Source organism: Terrapene carolina, unplaced genomic scaffold (genome assembly GCF_002925995.2).
Source record: "Terrapene carolina triunguis isolate 2854851 unplaced genomic scaffold, T_m_triunguis-2.0 Scaffold193, whole genome shotgun sequence".
NCBI lineage: Eukaryota > Metazoa > Chordata > Testudines > Emydidae > Terrapene > Terrapene triunguis.
The window spans coordinates 6,340,926-6,362,222 of record NW_020664544.1 but is presented as its reverse complement, the minus strand read 5'-3'; the positions used below and the strand labels follow the sequence as shown (position 1 = coordinate 6,362,222).

The following is a 21,297-nucleotide window of genomic DNA, read 5'->3' as shown; positions in this document are numbered from 1 at the left end:
GCATAAAAACCTGCTAACAAAGCCCGCCCTTTGTGCCTTGACTTCTGGCTCCATTTATTCAACCCTGTAAAGGGATCAGCCAGAAAGGGCTGCCCAGAACTCCCCCTGCCTTGCAGCGGTGAATCAGAGACGCCCATGGCACAATGGTCTCTTCTCTACTTCTGTGCTCGGGGCAGGGAGCATAACTACGTCTCCAACCAAAGGAGGAAACCGGTGCCCTCCCCCACCCCTGCCACCAGCCCAGCGTGCCATTCATTCTGCTAATGAGCTTTCTAAATAAAGGACTGCCCCTTTTGGGAAATCCCCTGGGGAACGGGGCCTCTCCGTGAAGTGTCATCAGCATGGCTGGGGCGGCAGAGGACTCAGCCTGGGGGAACAGGAGGTTACTGCCAGATGACAACAAAGGGAATCAGATCATGTGCATCGTTGCTCCTCCGATAAATGGCCTCCCTTCCCTACATGGGTGACATTTTGTGTAAACCATTACAGTGCTAATTTGCATGTCATTTTAGTAGACCGGCACCCTGGGGGATTGAATCGGGAACCTTCAGAGCTAAAAAAAAACAAACCAAAAAACCATAAGCTGCTGTAGTGTAAGCCCAAGCGCCTTAGCTAGGGCTGTAACAGACTCACCTCTTCTAGGACCCGGGACTGGTAGCTCACACCCACCAGTGGGTTACATCGGACCATAAACTTCCCAGGCCCAGGCCTACCCCTTCTCTGTCCAGAGTGCGTAGGTGGAAGTGAGGAGCTTAAATATCTTTGAGGGGCTGAGGCAAAGTCCCAGACTGACATTACAGCCGATCCCCAGCTGGCCCCGAGCACTCAATCCTTCCCCCAGAGCTCAGTCCCTATCCTGGATCCCACTGACGTGACGCGCCAGGACCTGAACTCAACACGGGCATTAGAAGAAGTAGTGAAGGAGCTGAGGGACTGAAGCCAACAGGCCAGAGCTTGCCATTCCCTGCAGGGCTGCGTGGATTTGCTCTGTCTCACCCCCCCTGGCCTGTTTCCCGGTCCTGAGATTTGATTCCTCAATAATCCCAGGGGAGAATTGAAGCATTGTCCCATGCTCCCGATTTCCTTACTTCCCTCTTCTTAACACAATTCCCCAGCAAAATGCAGCCCGGCCCCACATCCCTCCTGCGGGGTGGCACAGCGGAGCCTCAGGAAGCAGTCACTGATGCCGCGTGCCAACTGGTGCGGTTCTGCCAGGCACTGAGCCTCATTGGAGCCAGCAGGCCCTGAACTAGATGGGGATGCTGTAGGATTTTAGGGAGACGTTGTCCCTGGGCGTTGTGCCCCAGGAAACAGAGAAGTTCTGTGTCCACGCCACACCCCCACTCCCCAAAATGAAGCACACTAGCTCCTCCTGGGGCAGTGCAGCCCCCAGGCCTGGCAACGACTAAACGCCTCAATTAATTCCCATTAGGGGCCCGGCGGCTGCCAAATTCCATTTTGCAGAAGGCCAGGACTGCCAGGCTCCAACTGCCACAAACAAAGCGTCTGAAGCTATTAAACATCTCCTCTTTGCTCCAGGTTCCTGTAACTACCAGGCAGGCCGATTATTTTTAAACGCAGCCAGCAGAGGCCTCTGGGCACATCCCTCCCCACATGAGCCGGGCTTCACCTTGGAGCCAAGATGCTGCCGTTGCCAGGAAGTCATAGACTCCTTGGAAACACACCAGACCAACCGCCAGTGCAGGGCAGATGTTTGCAAGCCACGTGAGAGCTGGAAGCAGCAGACACAAAGCCACGTGGTCAGAACATGTGCTGGCTTTTCTGGAATCTGCCCACTGAGCGTCAAACCCCTGAAATGCCCAGGGCTGCATCTGAGACAGTATTGCATCCCCGATTTCCCTGCTAGCCGTGGGGTTGCTGCTTTATTACCCTGATGTGTGCAAAGCCACTGTCCAGAACCAACACTCGGACCCCAGGCATTCCAGTGGCCCCAGCCTAGGATCCACGCTGCTTTCTCTACTATGTGTAGCAGTTTTCATCATAATGTTCAGCACTGAATTAAGCTGATGGATGATCAGTATCAGCCCCGGGGATACAGCGGACACAGATAATGCTTTGCATTTATAGTGTCTTTCACTGGAAGATCCCAAAGCCCCGTAACCAGCTGGGTGCAGCACCATTATCCCCTTTATCCACAAGGGGAAACCGAGGCACAAAGCTGCTAAGGGAGTTGGCCAAGCTCACACTCCCCTGATCTAATCCCTGGGCCTCCCAGGTGAACAAAGATTGGCAGCCAAAGAATTTCCATACTTCCGTACACCCATTCCCCTGCCTCTGATGCGGAAGCAGCTGGGGTGGACTCGGTGCGGGAGCATGAGGGGGGCTAGCCGGGCGGAGCTTTCTCTGACTTGGAGGGATAGCTGCCAAGGCCGTGCAGTGGGGGCAGAGTCAGAGAACATTGTGGCTGGTTCCATTGCTCATCTGGGAGCTGTTTCTATATTGGCACGGCGACATTGCTGGGGAAGCCAGATCTGTCTGAAGTGACAGGTAGAACCATATGGAACAATCAAACCCTGCACGTCCTGCTTTACCATTATGTCCCAGAAAGGTGGGGAACAGAGGTGGGGAGGGGGGTTTAGAAGTAAAGTTCCCAGTCTGCTGGGAGGCCACATTGTCTAGGGGGCTGGGACTGGGAGTCAGGACTCCTGGGTTCTTTTCTAAGCCGTTTGAGTGGTATTGTGATCAAAGCAGGGGACTTAACGCCAGGACTCCTGGGTTCTTTGCTAAGCTGTTTGAGCGGTGTCATAATCAAAACAGGAGACTGGGAGCCAGGACTCCTGGGTCCTCCTTCTAATTTTGACACTGGCTCATTGTGTGACCATCAACATATCCCTTCACCCTCCTTGTGCCTCAGTTTTCCCTTCAGTAAGGTGAGGCTAATGCTCCTGACCTACCCTTGGTAAAATGCTTTGAGAGGTAGGAATGGAAGGTGTGCTGGGTGACTTATTCCTTTTGACCTGAAAGTCACGAAGGGACAAATCGTGAGCCCAAGGAAGCTAACGGCCAAACTCCCATTGCCTTTAATGGGGCTGGATTTGGCCCTAAGGTGTTAATTTGAACTACCATGATCCACGCTCCACAGCACAGGGATGCAGGGGCCCATTACCTCTGCACTCGGCATCGGATATCGGGGTGCACTCCTTGATCAAGACCTCGTTCTCCTCACAGATGGTGCAGGGCAAGCAGGGGTCCATGTGGTTGGCTTCGTCGGAGAAGGTCCCGTCGGGGCACTCCTCGCAGACGGTGTTCTGAGTGTACCCGCACGGGAACATCAGGCCGTAGCCCACCTCGCAGATGTCACATTCCTTGCATTGGCCGCTCCCCTCGTCCTGGTAGTAGCCGTAGATGCATTTGCAGACGGCGTCGTCCGACTCCACGCAGGGAGCCGACATGCTCTGCAGGCCCACGCACTCTGTGCACGGCTTGCACGCCTCCGTGGCGCTGACGGTGTCCGAGTAGGTCACACCTGCAATGGAGCAGAGAGAGAGCGCGCGAGCGAGAGATCAGTGTGTGGGTAACCCCCCCCCGGTGAGCGAGTGGTGCAGGCCTATGCTGATCCGCAGAGGATATGAGTCTGTTACTGGCCTGACTAGGCAGCCTTGGCTTTTTAGCTCAAGCTGTAGCAGCTCTGGAAGCTCCTGGTTCCACCTCTGCCACAGCTGTGCTGCCCTGCTGGAGAGCCAGACGATACCGTTGCTCCTACACAGACCTACAGAACTATATCGAGTCCCCCTCTAAACGGAGCTACCGGTGGCAAGGCAAACTGGCCCAAGGCAGGAGCTGTGGCAGGACAAACACTCGGGGCTCTGTTGTGTCCTAGCACAGGCAACTTCTTTAGCTGTACGTGGCTGTTACCCAACTGGAACAAGAGGAGATTCAAGAGCCCTCTGCAGCTGCAGCACAAGCTTATAAAAACCCAGACAATTACGGGTTTTATTATTAGGAAGCGTGTTTAGGGCTGGTGAAAGGTGCCAGATTGACAACCCTGGAGACCCACGTCCCCTCTCCCCAGATCACGGCCCCGCACTGTCCTGCCTCTCCCCAGGAGCTCAGGCCCAGATCCTCAAAGCTATTGAGGTTCCTAACGCGCCACGGCCCATCCACTCCCCAGCCTGCTCATCGGTGCTAAGGGGATGATAGAGCTCCTTGTCCAGCGGGCGCTGGACCGAGACCAGTGGCTCGTTCAACAAGCCATTCCCTCTGGCTGGATTTGAATCAGCAGCCTAGTGGGGAAAGCTCGGGATCCCGATAGCAAACCCCCCAACCCCATAAGGAAGGGGAAGCTCAGGAGAGGGAAAGGCACCAACTACAGCAGCCTCAACCAGACCCGTGTTCCCTTCACCCTAACAATGGGGGGCTGGAAGCTGCCGTTAACCCTGTAATCAGAGCAGAACAATTTGCCGCACAAACAGGGGGGCAGCCCCAAGCTGCAGTGGGAGCTCTTCGCTAACTCAGACCCTCTGAACTCCTGCCCTGTTGGGAGACCCCAGGACTGTTAGCCACAAGCTAATCTCTGGCATAACTGCCGTGTAATTAGCATGCGTCGTTAATGGGGGGGGGTGTTTTCTGCACACACTCATTCAGTGCTGCCTCCCTGAGGGTCATGCGGAGAAAGGAAGCGGTGTCATGCCTGGGTGTGAGGCGGGGAGGCTGTTGGGGGAGGCGGGGGTCAGGAGGAAATTTTTCCTAGGGGCAGGTTATCCCATAACACCCTTCTGCGGGGGTTTCTTGCACCTCCCTCTGGCCACGGTCAGATACAGGGCCCTGGGCTAGAGGGATCCCCGCTCTGATTCAGTCTGGCACTGCCTGTGTTCCAGCTGCCAGTCCATGGCTTCCTACCTCAGAAGGGTCCACTCACTCCCTTCGCAGCTGCCTAGCCCTCCCCAACGACCCCACCGCCAGCACCCCCCGCTGCCCACTCTCTCTGCCCCACAACATAGAATCAGATAATCATAGGACTGGAAGGGACCTCGAGAGGTCGGCTAGTCCAGTCCCCTGCACTCATGGCCGGACTAAATATTATCTATTATCTATATTATCCATCCCTGACAGGTGTGTGTCTAACCTGCTCTTAAAAATCTCCAATGATGGAGATTCCCACAACCTCTCTAGGCAATTTATTCCAGTGCTAAACCACCCTGACAGTTAGGAAGTTTTTCCTAATGTCCAACCTAAACCTCCCTTGCTGCAATTTAAGCCCATTGCTTCTGTCCTATCCTCAGAGGCTAAGAAGTACTATTTTTCTCCCTCCTCCTTATAACAACCTTTTATGTACCTGAAAACTGTTATCATGTCCCCTCTCAGTCTTCTCTTCTCCGGACTAAAGAAACCCTAACCCGCATGGCCCCACAGTATGCCAACATTTTTATGGCTGACTTAGAACAACGCTTCCTCAGCTTTCGTCCCCTAACGCCCCTACTCTACTTGCACTACATTGATAACATCTTCATCATCTGGACCCATGGAAAAGAAGCCCTTGAGGAATTCCACCAAGATTTCAACAATTTCCATCCCATCAACCTCAGCCTGGACCAGTCCACACAAGAGATCCACTTCCTGGACACTACAGTGCTAATAAGCGATGGTCACATAAACACCACCCTATACCGGAAACCTACTGACCACTATACTTACCTACATGCCTCCAGCTTTCATCCAGACCACATCACAAGCTCCATTGTCTACAGCCAAGCTCTAAGATACAACCACATTTGTCCACATCTTTCCTGAAACGTGGTGCCCAGAACTGAACACAATACTCCTGCTTACAACACTCCTGCTATTACATCCCAGAATGATGTGTGCTTGTTTTTTGCAGCAGGGCTGCACTGTTGACTCATATTTAGCTTGCAATGCACTATGACCCCCAGATCCCTTGCCACAGTACTCCTTCCTAGGCAGTCATTTCCCATTTTGTATGTGTGCAACTGATTGTTCCTTCCTAAGTGGAGTACATGTAATCCTGCTCACCACCCAATGCTGACACCCCATCCTATGACCCAACCTGCCCCCCACAGCTGCTAACCCCTCCCCAGCTATGGAGTCCTCCTCTCATTACTTTGCAGGCCCCCTGCTATGGGCTTGGATCCATCCAGAACCTCAGGGGCAGGGGAGCAGCTGGCATTAAGCATGTCGACGTAGGGGATGACTGCTGTTGCATGGTGCTGACGGGCTGCTGTGTTCCACCCCAGAACTGGCCACCCGCCGTCTGGTAAGGGATCCCTCTGAATGCAGCCTGTCAAGTGCTTTGTGATCCCAAAGGTGCTACAGGCATTCTCCTTTGTATTTATATTACTGTAGGTGCCTGAGGGCCCCAACTGAGATTGGGGCCCCGTTGTGCTAGGCCCCGAACTGACACTGAGTGAGAAAAACAGGCCTAGCCTCTCAAAGCTATTTAGGAGCCAAACTCAACAAAGCCAACCTTCCTCTCCTAACACCCTGGGGGTTTTCTCCTCCTTGCCCTGTCGGGGCTGTTTCTGAGGGGCGCTGCCTCCCCTCCATTCCCCCACCGAACAGCCATTTTCCCCAAACAGAGGCCACACACCCCATTTTGGTTAGCTGCATCTGTTTCCCATCCATGACTGATGGAGACCAGGACAGACTCAAGATGCAGGAGTCCAATATAAACAGGAGCGTACGATGCTAATTGCTGACTCTCGCCCCAGCCTTGGTTCCTTGGTCTCCGGTTTCAGCGGCACCCTGCAGAACTGATTCCTTGGTGTAAATCAATCTCCCACACATGTATCCCACGCTGTCTTCCCTCTCCCCTCCCCAGCACCTCCAAGACTCCTGGACTCAGAGACTCTAAGGCCAGAAGGGCCCCTCATGATCATCTAGTTTGGCCCCCGGCACATTGCAGGCTGCAGAACCTCATCCACCCACTCCTGTAATAAACCTCTCACCTCCGGCTGAGATACTGAACTCAAATCACAAGAGAAAGACTTCGCTGGAGGTGCAGCAGGCTGGAGGCCAGGGGCGAGTTTAAAGGGCTACAATGCTGTCCTGGGGCAGGGCTGGCTTGGCCCACAGGCCCTGCTGGGCAGAGGAACTGGGCGATGGGCTGCTCTGAGCTGACCCCAGCAGGGCATAGGCTGCCTGCTTCCTTCCGAGCCCCGTGCTATCCCGGCCCCACAGGAGACAGAGGGGGCCCTGTGGGTTGGGAGGAGAAGAGCTCTTGGGGGCCCCCGCCCTGCCCCCCTGGCTACCGGGAGGAACCCCGGCGTCTGAAGTTATTTTTAACCCGGGGAAGAGGAGTTCCTGTAGGGCTGCCGTCACTGTCTCTTCATCTACGTCCTTTGAATTCATTTCCTCTGCTCTGACCTGCCAGGGCCTCCGACCTCCTTCCTCCCTCTGGGCCTTGGACTCTCCTCCCTCGTCGGGGGGAGAAAGGTGTCAGAGAGATTAACCCTAATCCTCGGCTCAGACGCCCCCTCATTTTGAAAGCGATCCATCCCCGTATTAATCTTTAATTACCCGGGCGATCTCCCGAGGACGTTCGCGGGAGACGGCAATTATCCTGCTGAATGACAGGGCGCAAAGTGCTCCGCTCAGATTGAGCGCTGCCATCACGGCCCCCCTGCTCCCGGAGTCTTGGTTAAACCTGCCCTTTGCTCGCTGCCTGTCTAGCGCTGGTACTTAGGGTCCCTGGTGCTGTAGCCTGTGAGCCTCATGACCTTTAGTGCATTTTCCCTCCTACAAACTGGGAGGCAGGGCAGTGGCGTTATCTCCACTGTACAGATGGGGAACTGAGGCACAGAGAGACTAAAGCCTGGATCTGCAAAGGGAGTTAGGCACCTAACTCCCAGTGGCATGGGAGTTGGGCATCTAAATACCTTTGAGGATCTGAGCCTAAGTGACTTGCCCAAGGCCAGACAGGGAGTCTGTGGCAGAGCTGGGATCTGACTCCAGCTTCATTCGAAATGAGCAGTTATGGCCGGGGGGGGGCTGTGGTCTTTGAGCCTTTCTTACCAGTGCAGAGCATGGGCATTGAAGTAAGGAGACTGGTGGGTTCACAGGAGAAGACAGGAGGCGGCTAGATCATGGGCTGAGAACTAAGGGAGAAGAGGAACAAGCCAGTTCTCTGTGGGATGACACATCCCACCCACACCCCTATGAAGCTAGAACAGAAATTATTAGCTGGATGCAGGAATTCCTGCATGAAGTTCTCTGGCTTGGGTTGGGCAGGAGGCCAGACTGGCCTCTTCTGGCCTGAACCTCTATGAATAAAGGCAAAGAAGTGGGGCTGAGGAAGACGATGTATCTGTTGGGATTTGTACGCACTATCATCTAGCTAAAGTGGCCCCATTGCCATGTTATCTTATAACCTCACCATCTCTAACGTACCGAGCCTCACCACACCGCTGGTGAGGCAGTGCATGGTACAGATGGAGAACTGAGGCTAAATGACAGGCCCAAAGTTCTGGGCTTGAATCCAGGTCTCCCTAGTCCTGTGTCCTAACCACTTGGCCACCCTTCCTCTCGAGAAGGCAGCAGCCCATCCAGTGCCCTTGACAATCTTTTAAAAAATAAAGAAACAGACCGTCAGTTCCCACCGAGCAAATCAAACCACCCCACGACAACATAAGCACCATATCACACACGTTCCCCAGAGTCCCACCCATGGCTACCAGCCCTACCAACTGCTCATCTCCTCACCAGCCAGGAGAAAAGGTAGGCCCCTGAAGGCTGACCCATTCAGGCTGGCGGGAAATGAACTCCAAAGGTCCGGAGCCTTCATGGAGAGCACCTTGTGAACCAACCTCACTCAGTGACACCTCGTGGTCAATGGGGTTAAAGGCGGCTGACAAATCTAATGGCCTCAGTCCTTCCTGTTCATCCATCGCTAGGAGATCATCCACCAGAGTTGTCTCTCTCAGTAACCAGACTGGCCAGGAGATCTGAGCATGGTCTCACCCCAACCTTTTCCCATAAGCTTAACCAAACGCGGAAGACTCGATACAGGATGAGAGCTGGCAAGATAGTCAGTGCCAAGCAATGAGTTATGGATAGCCGAGGCCTGCCTGGCAGGGCTGTACAGCCCTGAAGGAGAGGTGGCCAGATCACGGGCTTGTGGCATGATGCTGTATTGGCAGGGAGTGGTAGACATGTCTTCTGTGGTAGGATGTGCATTGCCTTGCGGGAGAAGACAATGGAACCACAGACTCCATGTTGACCCATGTAGGCATGTGACTCATAGGTGACATGAGTCCCAGACCGGTGACTTTATCACAAGCTGATCTTTCCTCGCACAGACGTGCATTGGACAGAATTGAACAGGCCGTGTACCCCCCTCCTCTTCCCCATGGTCTGCATCATGTCAATAAATATAACACGGTGACACTCCGTAGTGTCTACCAGGCCTTGGTGTTTGGGCCCAGGTTCAATGGGATTTAGGCAGCTTTGAGGGTCCTTGGCCATAGTGAATAGCTCGGAGCTGTCCCGGCCATCTGCCAGGAGGTCCGGGAATGGATGGCAGCCAGTCAAGCCCCAGCGGCTCCAACTCCATGCAGCCGGAGGGCTTTTCTTTCGGCAGAACAGCGCGCCGGTTCAGAGGTGGGGAAAGCAGCCATGTTTAGCTATTTTAGGCAGCGTCCTCCATAATTCAGCAGCATCAGTTCTCGGTGTCGAAGGATCACCGGGAGGATGCTGCTAGCGATGAAAGGCAGAGGGGTCCCCACGTGGCCCGAAGCAGCTGATCGCTATTCGCTTGGCTATTAAGGGATGACATTGGTGCCGGCGAAGAGGGTGCTCCTGGCAGCAGTAAGAGCATCCAGAAAGGTGAGCGCGCCAGGGGGATCTTGCCAATCTCTCCACCTCCTTGGCACAGCCTCTTCTGCCAGGCTGTCCATGCACCATCCTGCTGGCACCGGCCCGGTATTGCCATTCTCCACACCATCCTCTCCTGCTGTACCATGTGCTGCTGTGGGGGGGAGACCACCCCCCCCCCACCGCTGGCCCTTGAAAGACACTTCCATCCTCTGCTCTGTGGCTGAGAGCACCCCCCCAAACACACCCCCTGGCATCCCATGGCGTTCCCACTCGCCACATTCCCATCCTCGCCGGCTCAGTTCAGTCCCAGCCTGCGCTTCCTCCGACCCTTTAACCCCTCAAGGAGTGGATGTGGCTGTGTTGGGCGGGGGGGGGGGGGGGCATTTTTCTTCACCTCCTAAATCTGTTGATTTGAGCTTTCCATCCCAGCAGCAGCTCTCTCTTCTCTGCCCACCTCTGCCTTCTTGTCTCCTCCCGCGGTCGCCAATGTCATGGTCATAACTGAACACAGACTGGAGATCAGACCTCCCCAATCTATTTTATTCAGGCCCTGACCCCCATGACCCCCCACCCCCACCCCATCACCAGCTCGGCACAAAGATCTGTGCTCTCTCTCTCCCTCTTGCCCGTCCCGCTCCCCCCCCCCCCCCCCCTCCCGTGCCTTTCTGAACAGTTCCCAGTCAGACGCTGGAGTGCACAGCTCCCATTAACCTGGGTTAATTCCTTACATTATTCTGAATTATTGATGGATGCCATTAGAACGGGGAGCTGGACCGGAAAAGCATATCGGCTGAGTGGGCACATTTTCAGTGGCAGCAGGGTATGGGAGCTGAACAATTACAGCTGAGAATCCAACAGGCCCCCATGTAACGATGGATGTTGAGGAGATGAATAAATAAATCATGAGACAGCGGTCGGGAGAGGCTGCCGGTGGGAGGGGGAATGAAGCCGTTTGGGCTAATGCAGAACTCAGGTTGAACTTCAACATGAAAGGAGACCTGCTTCCCCCCCAGCAGCCGGTGATGCTTTCTTCTCCACCTGCACAGCCTGAGTTTTGCCCGGATGGTCTTTTGCGCCTTGCTGTTGTCGAATCAGTTGCAATTAAACGAGGCCGGCGAGTCAAGAGCAAATCGAAGGAAAGGCTTTTCAGGCGGCACAGGGCGAACTGGAGGAATCTGCGACCGTGGGCGGTCACCCAGGCCAAACGGCGGGGCTGCATTATTAGAGCGCTCCATCATGTAATGACCAGCAACCGCACGATTATTCTGGACGCTGTGATCGAGGGGCGGCACATGCCATGCTCTGGGGTAAGCCAATCCCCTGCGGAGGCCCAGAAGGAACGGGGACATCTCAAGACCCTGCTGATGCGTGATTGGTTGCGTAGCTCAGCTCCCCAGTGTGACAAAGCAGAGACCAAACCCAACCTTTACTCCTGAGGCCTAGCAGCAGGATGGAAATACACACTCCAGCCTGGGACTAAAGCAAGCCAAAGACATGTCAAGGTCAGCTGGGCACATAAAACAGAAACACATGTATTTATACACACAGCCACCCACGTGCAGATTAATGGACAGATGCAGCCACCTCCCAGTCGCTCTAGTGCTGCATCCGAGTTCTGATCCTGCTCTCTTAATACCCCCCCCCCCCGCACACATTCCCTGAGGGACTCACATGATGAGAACTGGAATGGCTCCATCCCACAGGGGAGAATGCATCCCAGCCGGAAGGATGTGGGGGGGGGGGGAGGGAGAGGGGGTTTGCAGAAAAATGTCATGTCTCCACTCTGGGATTGTGAGGCTGGAAACGACTCGAAAGCCGAGAGCGGAGAACGAACATGTGTCCGTGAGGATTAATACCGACATCTGTGAAAGAGTCTGGGAGCCTGGCATCCAGCACGCCGCACGCACAAAGCCGCCGCTGCATGGAAAAGCCAACAGCACGCACGCCACAAACACAGCCACGGTCCACGGAGACAGCATGCAAACACTTGCACACGGAGCCACCCCCAGGAGTGGTTAACCTGTAGCTCCATAGCACAGACTTGAGCTAACGGAGCAACGTCACTAACCAGCCGCAGTAGTAGGCTGTTATCCTCAGGGAACCAGCCACGAAAGGTGGGGGCACAACACACACTTGTGCAAGCACAGAGCCAGAGTCATGCTACACCCATCAAACAAGTGTGATCCAAGGACACGTGCACGCCCATTCACATCCACTCAACATTTACTGCATACGCACTCCCTCCATTACCCGGGTGGGAATTATTTTATCTTCTTCCAAATCCACATTTCCTTCTGGAATGAAGAGCTGGCATGTCTCCCCGGGACCTGATTCACACCACATGTGCTCTGTGTGATTGTAAAGGTGCATCAATGTGGAATCCCTGCTCTGGGAGGTAGCCGGTGAGAGACCTAAAGGGAATGCTGCAGAGAGTTACCAGCCTATTCTCAGGGCAGGGTGTGCTCCCTGGAAGAAGCTGCTTTTCACGGTGTTAACACGCGTCTCCTCCAAGGTCAGACAGCGGGGCTGGTATTCAATATCCAGAGTCCTTACTGCCGTTCACTCCGAGGTTAAGTGGCATTCATTGATTTTGAAGGAAGGTTGATATTTTTAGCTGGTGTGCTGCAGAGCTGTGACTGGCCATGGAGCCTTTTCCTCTAACAAGTCAGATCACCTGCCCAGAGCCCCCTCCCAGTCAGCACCCTTTCCTCCACCGGTCCCCTCTCTTCCAAAAACTGTTTTCAGGAGACACCCTCCCCAAGGATCTCTCCTCCACTGGGGAAGCCTTGTCCTCAGGGATGTCTTCTCCCCCAGCAGCATTTTCAGTTTTGCTCTGGGTCAAAATAATAATTGTGAAACAAACCATCACGCAGCCCTTCACCACAGTGTTCTGGCTTGGGCGGATTTCGCTGCAACCAGTTGGAACCAGCAGCATTTCGGCACTATCCTGCCATGGTAAATATTTGGAGGGCAAGCTGCCCTGGTGGTGGAGGATGGGGGGGCTGGTGTTTTTATTTTCTCTACAAAGCACCGTGCACAGCCATGGCACTACAGAAATAATCGCTCAATCATTTCATCACTACGTGTGCACCCAGATCACTAGTACATGTACTCTACCGGGGCCTACGAAGCATACGACGGGGACAAAATGCCTTCATCCATCCGTGATATAACAGCCGGTTTCCTTGTCCTACTGGGGCTACCTTGTTCTCATCCCCTGCTAAACGGTCAGTCTAATTCCACTTTCTTATTATACTGTAAAAGACACAGGGGGACTCATTGGAAAACATCGCATTGGGCAGCCCGTACAGCTAAGCAAGAGAGAGATAATTTCCCAAACGTCTGAGAGAACCAAGCAACTCCCATCAGCTGGTGCAAGCCCAGGGGAAGGGGCCGAGTGGGTGTGGAGAGGAATAGAGACCCCAAGGAAGCAGGGAATGACACAAACGGCCAGTAGAAGAAAACGCAAAGGGCCGGTATCTCAGAGGAGGGCTCGGGGGGAGAAATCCCATAAACCCCTTTGCGTTTGGATGTGCAAGTTAGTTGGTCCATGCAGACTGGGAGCCGGCTGATCATCTTCAGTTAACAGGCTTCAGTGACAGTAGTTATCGTGTTTGTGGAGTGTATGTTCTGTTTGTTATATCCCACTTGCTGCAGGATACAATGGGTTTAAATGATATAAAGGGAGACCAGATACTGTAGTAATGGGCACATTAGAAATTGCAGGTGAGAGCAATTGGCTAGGTCTGGCGCAAGCCGATACCTGAGTGAGGACTGTACCAAAAGGGAGGACAGAGCAAAGAGGATACCCATTTTTTTCTAGGTGCACCCTGTATCATAGTCATGAGAAGACAATACACACCCAATGATCCAAAGGGCTTTTCAACCCAGCCATCTCACCCCTCTACTGGAATCTCCCTTCCCCCCAGCTTTATCCCCAGTGCAGTAGGCAGCAGGCGGTTTCCACCCACCCCCAAAGCTCGCTGTGGGGGTGAAATCGAGGACAAGCTACTTACTGTCCAGGCATGGCTCACAGACCGTCTGATTCACCCCACAGGGCTGCGCTACCCCTTCTCCCAGGTTGCAGGCTCTGCAGCACTCCCCGCTGGTGGTGTACTTCTTGGTGAGACACTTCTCCTTCGCGGCCCAGGCCGGCCCCTGCCACAGGAGGGAAACAGAATGATCGGGTCGGTCTCTTTGCCGGGCGGGTAGGGTGGGTGAGAAAATAAGAAACTAACTAAATTCAGTCCCACCAGCAGGAGGGGTGTCCAGCGTGATCAAATGCCCCCGCCTAAAATGCACGTGATTGGAACCATCTGGGCTTAAGATGAGCTCACCTACCAACTATTATTAACATCAAAGACTTGGGAGAAGAAAGGGATTAAGGAGTGTTGTTCCTCCCCTCCACCTCCCCCAAATTCCCATTCCCCAAGAAAGCCCCCAAAAGCATTAGAATGACATCAGCTAGTAGCGCAACCAAATGCCTGGATTCAGGCCTCTGCCAGCACAGCACATCGGGGGGGGGGGGGGGGGGGGGGGGTGGGTTCTTCTGGGTGCCTATTGCACTCCTTATTTGCACTCATATAGAGCCTTTCATTGAAGGATCTCAAAGCACTCTGCAATCATCGACCACCTAACCCTCCAACCATCCCTGTGACGTCTAACGGAGACAGGGGAATAAATAGAGGCTTAAAGACTTGTCAGTGGGAGAGCTGGAAAGCGAACTGAGTTTTAAACACTGCCATCCCAGACCCTCGCCTAGTTAGGGTGTCCAAACTGTGTGAAAAACCGGGACAGGGGATGGGGGGTAATAGGCACCTATATAAGACAAAGCCCCACCTATAGGGACTGTCCCTATAAAATCGGAACATCTGGTCACCCTACGCCTAGTGCACCGTGGTTTACTTGAGCTCCAGGACTCGAATTCCGAGGACTGATAATGGAAGCGCACGCTTTGAAGTGCTTGATAATTATGGTGCCAAGGGATTCAGCTGCATCACTGTCTAATGGAAGCAACAATATTTGCTTTCTAAATAAACCCTGCCCTGGCGTATGGAAGCAATAACACGCCACAAGTTGTGCGGTTAGGACAGAGCTGCACATGCATCATGTGGGTTTGGTAAACGGCAGCTGAGCGAGGCCAATCTTCCTGAGAAGTGGGAGGGCTGGGCGCTTTAACTTCACAAAGTGCTTCTTGTTGCGAAGCACCTTCCCTAGCAACGCTTCCCTAGAAGAGACAGCTAGCGGCCGAGTGTCGGCAAATGTTACGTTGTGCAAAGGCTATTCTTTCCCCCCCGCTGCAATGCTTGTTGGTAGAAGGATCCTGCAGGCTTGTATGAACTGTGGTAACAAAAAGAAGAAGGGGAGGATTGGATGGCTCAGGGCATGGTAACGCGATTCAGAACCTTCCACCAATGGGAGTTGGGCGCCTAAATACTTTTGAGGCTCTGGGCCCCAGTGCAAATCTAGCCCAGGCAGGGACCAAAAGATGCTACTATCTGGCGGTTGTTTGGCAGCATCACGCCACTTTCTATTCTGCACGTCACAAACCAGCCGCCACTGGCGCTAACTGCCGACCGTGTCTACGGTCTCAACAGAAAGGCCCAGGAATACATGGGAGAGAGAGACTGAAATACCTATCTCCTTGTCCTGAGCAGTGGTCCCGCAGGGCCATCGATAAACACAGCTATACTTGAACAATCCTCTTGGCTAGTGCTGAATGGGAAACATTTCCTGGGGGTGGGGTATTTTCGAAAAGCGACCACTCAGTGCAACAAAAATACATCTGCTCACAGCACTGCAGGCTGGGAACTTGCTGCTTTATTCAACTGCATCACAACAGAGTGGAGGGGGGAAGCTTCCATTGACTAAAACAGGAAGTAAGGGCGAGGTGGAGCATGGCTCCAACTCATAATACTCTGAATTAATCCCCTGATAACCATCTCCTACTTCGACCACATCACTAATGAAGAGGTCCGTAACATCATCACCCAATGCGCTGGGTCATATGAAGACCTCCTGACGACCGTGAAGAAGCACAAGCTGAAGTGGTATGGCCATATAACAAGATCATCTGGCCTATCCAAGATCATCCTCCAAGGGACAGTACAGGGGAAGAGAAGAGGTAGACAGAAGAAGATTGACAACATAAAAGAGTGGACAGGAATGGACTTTGCGGAGACTCAAGCACTGACACACAATCATCAGGGGAGGAGACAATCGGTTGATTGCTTATCAATGATGGTGCCCCAACGACCAATGCGGTTATGGGAGTGATGATGATGAGAGGCATAAATCATCAATCTCTACGCAATTTAAGATTCACTTTTTTTAAGAAAAAATAATTCTGTTTCTAGCTTTTAGGTTTCTGAAGAAAACCTCCCAAATGGGAATGGATGCAGCACTGTCTTCCTGAGTCTGCAGACAGATAGCTCGCCTGCTGCTCACCGCTTCTTCAAACAGCAGCAGAGTAAAACCCACAAGCTGGTCAGTTTCATGGCCTCTGGGAACAAGAATCATGTCAGTTTTAGTCTGCTGCTCTGGGTAGCAGCACAAGAAAGCATTGGAGTTATTCATGAAGAAAGAGTCAAAGTATGGCACTTGGAGAGGGGTAGAGTAGCAGAAATCTGACCTCTCCAGCAGCAGCAGGGAGAGTGTGGGAGGAATAGCTAAGTGGAGTTGGAAGGGAGAAAAAGTTCTTCCTTCCTTCCAGCAAACATAGGAAATTCACTTTTATCTGCCACCAATAGCCGGAAGCAGCTACACAAGATGGAGCAGAGTCTAGGGAGAGCATCACTGGAAGGAACCCCAGTCCCACTCACGTTCCCAGCAACCGGGAGAGGAGCTCCTGGATGATCACCATCACACTCCCTCTTGACTCCCATAGTATCAGCCTCTAATGAGTAGGTTTACTCTTGTGCCGGGTAGGTGTCTGGGACAGTTATCAAGCCCATCAGGACTCTAAGGCCGCGTCTCCCTACTGCACCTTTCATGAGCAATACAATTCATACCAGAAATGAAAATACAGCACTGAAAACAATCCCTCAAAACAAACCCTGCCAGGGAAAAAAAAAAAAACGAGGCAGGAAAGACGCTTTCTCGACAATTTCTCTTGCCCACACGCCCCTGGCCACGCAAGGGAGATGAGCTGGGCTAAGGAGCCCAGGGCCTTTGCTAGCCAGCTCAGCTCCCTGCACAGGAGGCACTTCCCTCAGCCAATTAGCTGCCTCCTTTCCCAGTGTCCACTTGATAAACGCTGTGCTCTGTCTATTACAGATGCTGGCGTTAGACAAGGGAGCGCCAATTACAGGCATTTGAATGACAAAGGGCTCCAATTACCCAGCGCTGGAGAGCGTGTGGGCACTGGCGCTGCATTTGGCAGCACAGTTAACGAGCGAGGGCCTGGGATGACTTTCTCTGGGCACCACTGCACTAAAAGACCCACGGAGGCTGGATCAAGTGACTCCGGCTCATGGGGCTCCAAACAGCAGTGGAGACGTTCTAGCTTGGGCTGGACTCTGGGCTCTGAAACCCTGCGAAGGGGGTGGCTCAGAGTCTGCTCTCCAGCCCGATCCTGAACACCCACATGGCTATTTCTAGTCCCGCCGCCCAAGCCCCACGCGCTCGAGTCAATTGACCCAGGCTCTGATGCTCGGTGCCGTGGGTTTTTCTTTGCACAGACCCTCTTGTAAACGTTGCATCACACCAGTGACCCCAAGAGATGGGGCTTCATGCTCCAGCCGGCACATCCAGCCTTGGAAGGGTCCCTGGCAAGTAAAGTAGTAACTGCAAGCTCCTCACAGGTTCCTTTATCATTATTTTAGGGCCACAGTTCTCAATCGTTTTGGGCTCAGGACCCATTTGTAAATGCTTATGGCCTGTCGCGACCCAGTAAATAGTCTGGGGGTGGAGGCCCTGGGGTGGTTTCGGTCGGATCCTGCCCCCTGCGAGGGTTGGGTCCTGCCCGGCACTCACCCCACAGTGGCAGCTCCTGCAGCTCCTGTGCCGTGGGCCTGGCTGGGCTTGGATCTCCGCTCCAGGCATTGCAACCGGCAGGGTTGCAGCGCTGCTCAGATTTGGCCCCCCTGACTGGACCAAATTGGTGCGAGTGGAGTTGTGACCTTGCTCATGGGGTTGCAGCACCACTCACTCAAATTTAGCCTGCCCGGATCCCGCCGGCCTGACGGCTCGGCCAAACCTGAGCGACACTGGGACTCCAGAGACTGCAGCGCCAGGACCAGGGAGGCGAGCCCAGCCAGCCCCGTGGGACAGGAGCTGCCACGGGGCCCTTTGTAACATTCTGGTGACCCAATGTCAGGTGCCGACCCACGGGTTGAGAAACCCTGGTCTAGGGCATCTCTGCTGGGTGAAGCTGGGACTGGAAAAGCTGTGGGGTCCCCCTCCACAGCCAGCACTGTCACGTCATTCGACAGTGCCCCCTGCTGGAAGAAGATAAGAATTAAATGAGGGCTGGCCGGAAGAAAATAATTCCATTTGGTGAAAAATGGTGAGGTTTCAAAATTTGTTACCATTCCGCCTCGAAATGAAACCGAAACCTTTCAAAACTGTCCACAAAACATGGGAGAGAGAGAGAAAAGCCAAGAGCCCTGTGACTAGGGCAGTGAAACACCCTGACTCAAAGCTTTCTTCTGCCTGATTCCACCAGCTCCAGAGGCAGTCTCCCTCTACCTGATTTGAACCTGGGTCACCCCCACCCCAGCCCAGCTGAGTGCCCTAGGGTGACCAGATGTCCCGATTTTATAGGGACAGTCCCGATTTTTGGGTCTTTTTCTTATATAGGCTCCTATTATCCCCCACCCCCTGTCCCGATTTTTCACATTTGCTGTCTGGTCACCCTAGAGTGCCCTTTAGGGAATGTCTACACTGCAAAAACATCCCAACAGCAACGAGTCGCAGAGCCCAGGTCTATAGGCCGGGCTCCCGGGCTTGCACTATGGCGCTAATCACATGAGCTATCACATGGCGAGGGGCTTGCTTTTGGTTTGCTCAGAAATTCCATCCTGACCCAAGGAATCTTCCTGGTGAAAGTTGAAGTAAAACTGGTAAATTTCCGCCAAAGAGTTTTGACCAATTTCCCCATTAGGCTTTTGGCCTACAACGGGGGGTGTGTGTGTGTGAAAATTCCTGAATGATTCCAAATGAAATTGCTTTAAGTGCCATCATCCCCGGCTCACCTCTAGGGTGACCAGATAGAAAGTGTGAAATATTGGGACAGGGGGTGGGGGGGGGGTAATCGGTGCCTATATAAGAAAAAGCCCCAAATATCGGAACTGTCCCTATAAAATGGGGACATCTGGTCACCCTAGTCACCTCCTGCATCACCCCACAGTGACCCCTGCTGAGAGGAGCAAGAACCGCAGTAGTTGGGTCAACATTGTCCTGCATCCTTTCCGGCAGTGACTCCTCTTGCCAGAGGCTGGGGCTGGAGTAACAAACCAGCTGCTCACATTTTTTTACTATGAATAGCTCTGGGAACGAATGGGACCACAGCAGCTGTGCTTTCGGCCCCAGTCTGCTCAGGCCGGCTGGGACTGAAGGAAGTGGGTTACCAAGAGCCAGGCTCTCACCCCAGCCTCTGCCAGGGTTCCTAGAAGCTGGAAGTGAAATATACAGACTTTCCTGCCACCGGCACTCCCTGCAGTGCCCACTGCTTGGAGAGGAGCAGCTGTGAGATATGGCTAGTTCCTCGCAATCTGATTGCCGGGGAGGGCCACTGACTGGCAGCTCGCACTCTGCATCCCCTGTTGTAATTCTTGCCGGGAAAGGTAAGAAGAAATGAGCAATGCCCCCTGCTCCTTGGCAATCCCTCCCCTCAGTGCTACTAAATGGTGTGGAAAATATAACTTCCATTCCCAGGTTGCAGAATCCACCCTCCCCGCCAGCCTGCGTTTCCCTTTCCGCTCCGGGTCCTGAGCACTGAAAATTCCCATAAAGATTAACACATTTATAGGAGGGCACATGGTCTAAATTAGTCCAGCGAAATGTGCATGTTATTAACACAACTCCTGTTGACAAAGCCGCAGGTATTAACCCCATAAAGCATTTTGACAGCTCGAACAAGAAGGAGAGAGTGACACCTCCGTGAGCTTTTAATTGCTTTTTAAGTTGTGCTGGTGTGCGTGGGGTGTGTGGGGGTGTGTGTTTTGTTTTGTTTGTTTAAGGAAGAGGATGACTGATCATTAACTCCTGAATATATGTAGGACATGGGAGCTGGGCACATTACCAGTAAATCTCTGGCATGAAAAAGAGTTCACCCTGAACAGGAGACCTGGAGCAGACTTTGAGCAGGAGATGGGCCCAAAATCCTGGAGCCGTACTGCCCTGCAGCCTTGACACATTCCCTGGCTACTCGCCTCGCTGTCCACAACCAGCAGAACCAACATGCCAGCTCAGAACAACCCCCCCACTTTGGGGACATCTGAAATCTGCAGCTGAATTCTACAGCCTGGGTCATTCGCAAGTCACAGCACCACATGGGCAGTTCCTCTCTGGATCCTACCACTTGAGAACGGCACTGCCCAAGCCAAAGAGCCGATGAGCTCCCCTTCCCTTCCTAGTCCTCCCAAGGAGTTTAGCTGCTGCTCGGGGTTGGTAACGGGACACTGAGCTTTTCAGCTCTAAGTAAGTGGTTCCAATCCGGCGCAGCTCGGTGATGACTGAAAGTTATTGCCATCTGTTCGGTGGCCTGTGTGAAGTGAACTGATGGGCGTCTCTCTACCTTCTAGGGGCAGATGTTCTCGTTGCAGTCCACCACTGAGCCAGCTGTGGAAAGGTGCCTGCAGGCTGAGACCTTCCCTGGGCTGAGACCTTCCCCTCTCTCTGCCTCCAGAGCACCCCGAGCAGGGACATTGGAAGCTGCCATGATACTCAGCCAGACTCCTGGGGGTGGAGGAGAGATTTTGCCCCCACCCCTATCCCTGGGAATGGGGTAGTGAGGGGAGGGGGAGAGGTAGGGGAGTGTCTGGAAAGGGGCACAGGAGGGGGAGAGGTGGATGGATGGATAGGCTGGAGGGAAGAGAAGGGAAGGGCTGGGGGATGGGTTCATCACAGGGGCCAGTTTGGCCGCACGATCCCCAGCCCAGCCGCCTGCATTGATTTAAAGCCCCTCAGCATCCATTTGTGGGTGCTCAGCTCCTTGGCTGGATGGAGCCCCCCGGGCGGGGCACGTCCCAGGCAAAGTGCCCGGCCCAGAGGGGAGAAGGTTACAGCTCAGCCGTGCTCTCTGTGACCCCCCCCTTTGCCCAGCTGCCCACCGCTCTGCACCCCTGTGCCTGGCCATCCTCCACCCCCGCACCCATCCCTTTGGCTAACCACCCCCCGGGCCCGGGTACCCCACCCCAAACCCCCTACCCCCCGCTCACCCCTCCCCCCGTCCTCTTGTACTCGGGTACCCCCCCGCTCACCCCGTCCTCTTGTACTCGGGTACCCGCACCCCCTCTCAGCTAACCACTCCCCTGCCCCCCTGTACCCGGGTACCCCCCTGTACCC

The 21,297-nt window shown here is 53.9% G+C and overlaps 1 protein-coding gene across 1 annotated transcript in view; it reads right to left on the bottom strand.

Annotated features, from left to right (window-relative positions):
• The window catches only part of NGFR (nerve growth factor receptor), a 30,382-nt gene that overhangs the window by 8,497 nt on the left and 588 nt on the right, over positions 1-21,297 (bottom strand). Inside the window, exons 2-3 of the mRNA XM_026654724.2 lie at positions 13,806-13,947; positions 3,128-3,487 (exon numbers count right to left, since the gene is read on the bottom strand). Of these exons, the coding sequence (XP_026510509.1) occupies positions 3,128-3,487; positions 13,806-13,947 (502 nt within the window). The remainder of the gene's footprint in view (positions 1-3,127; positions 3,488-13,805; positions 13,948-21,297) is intronic.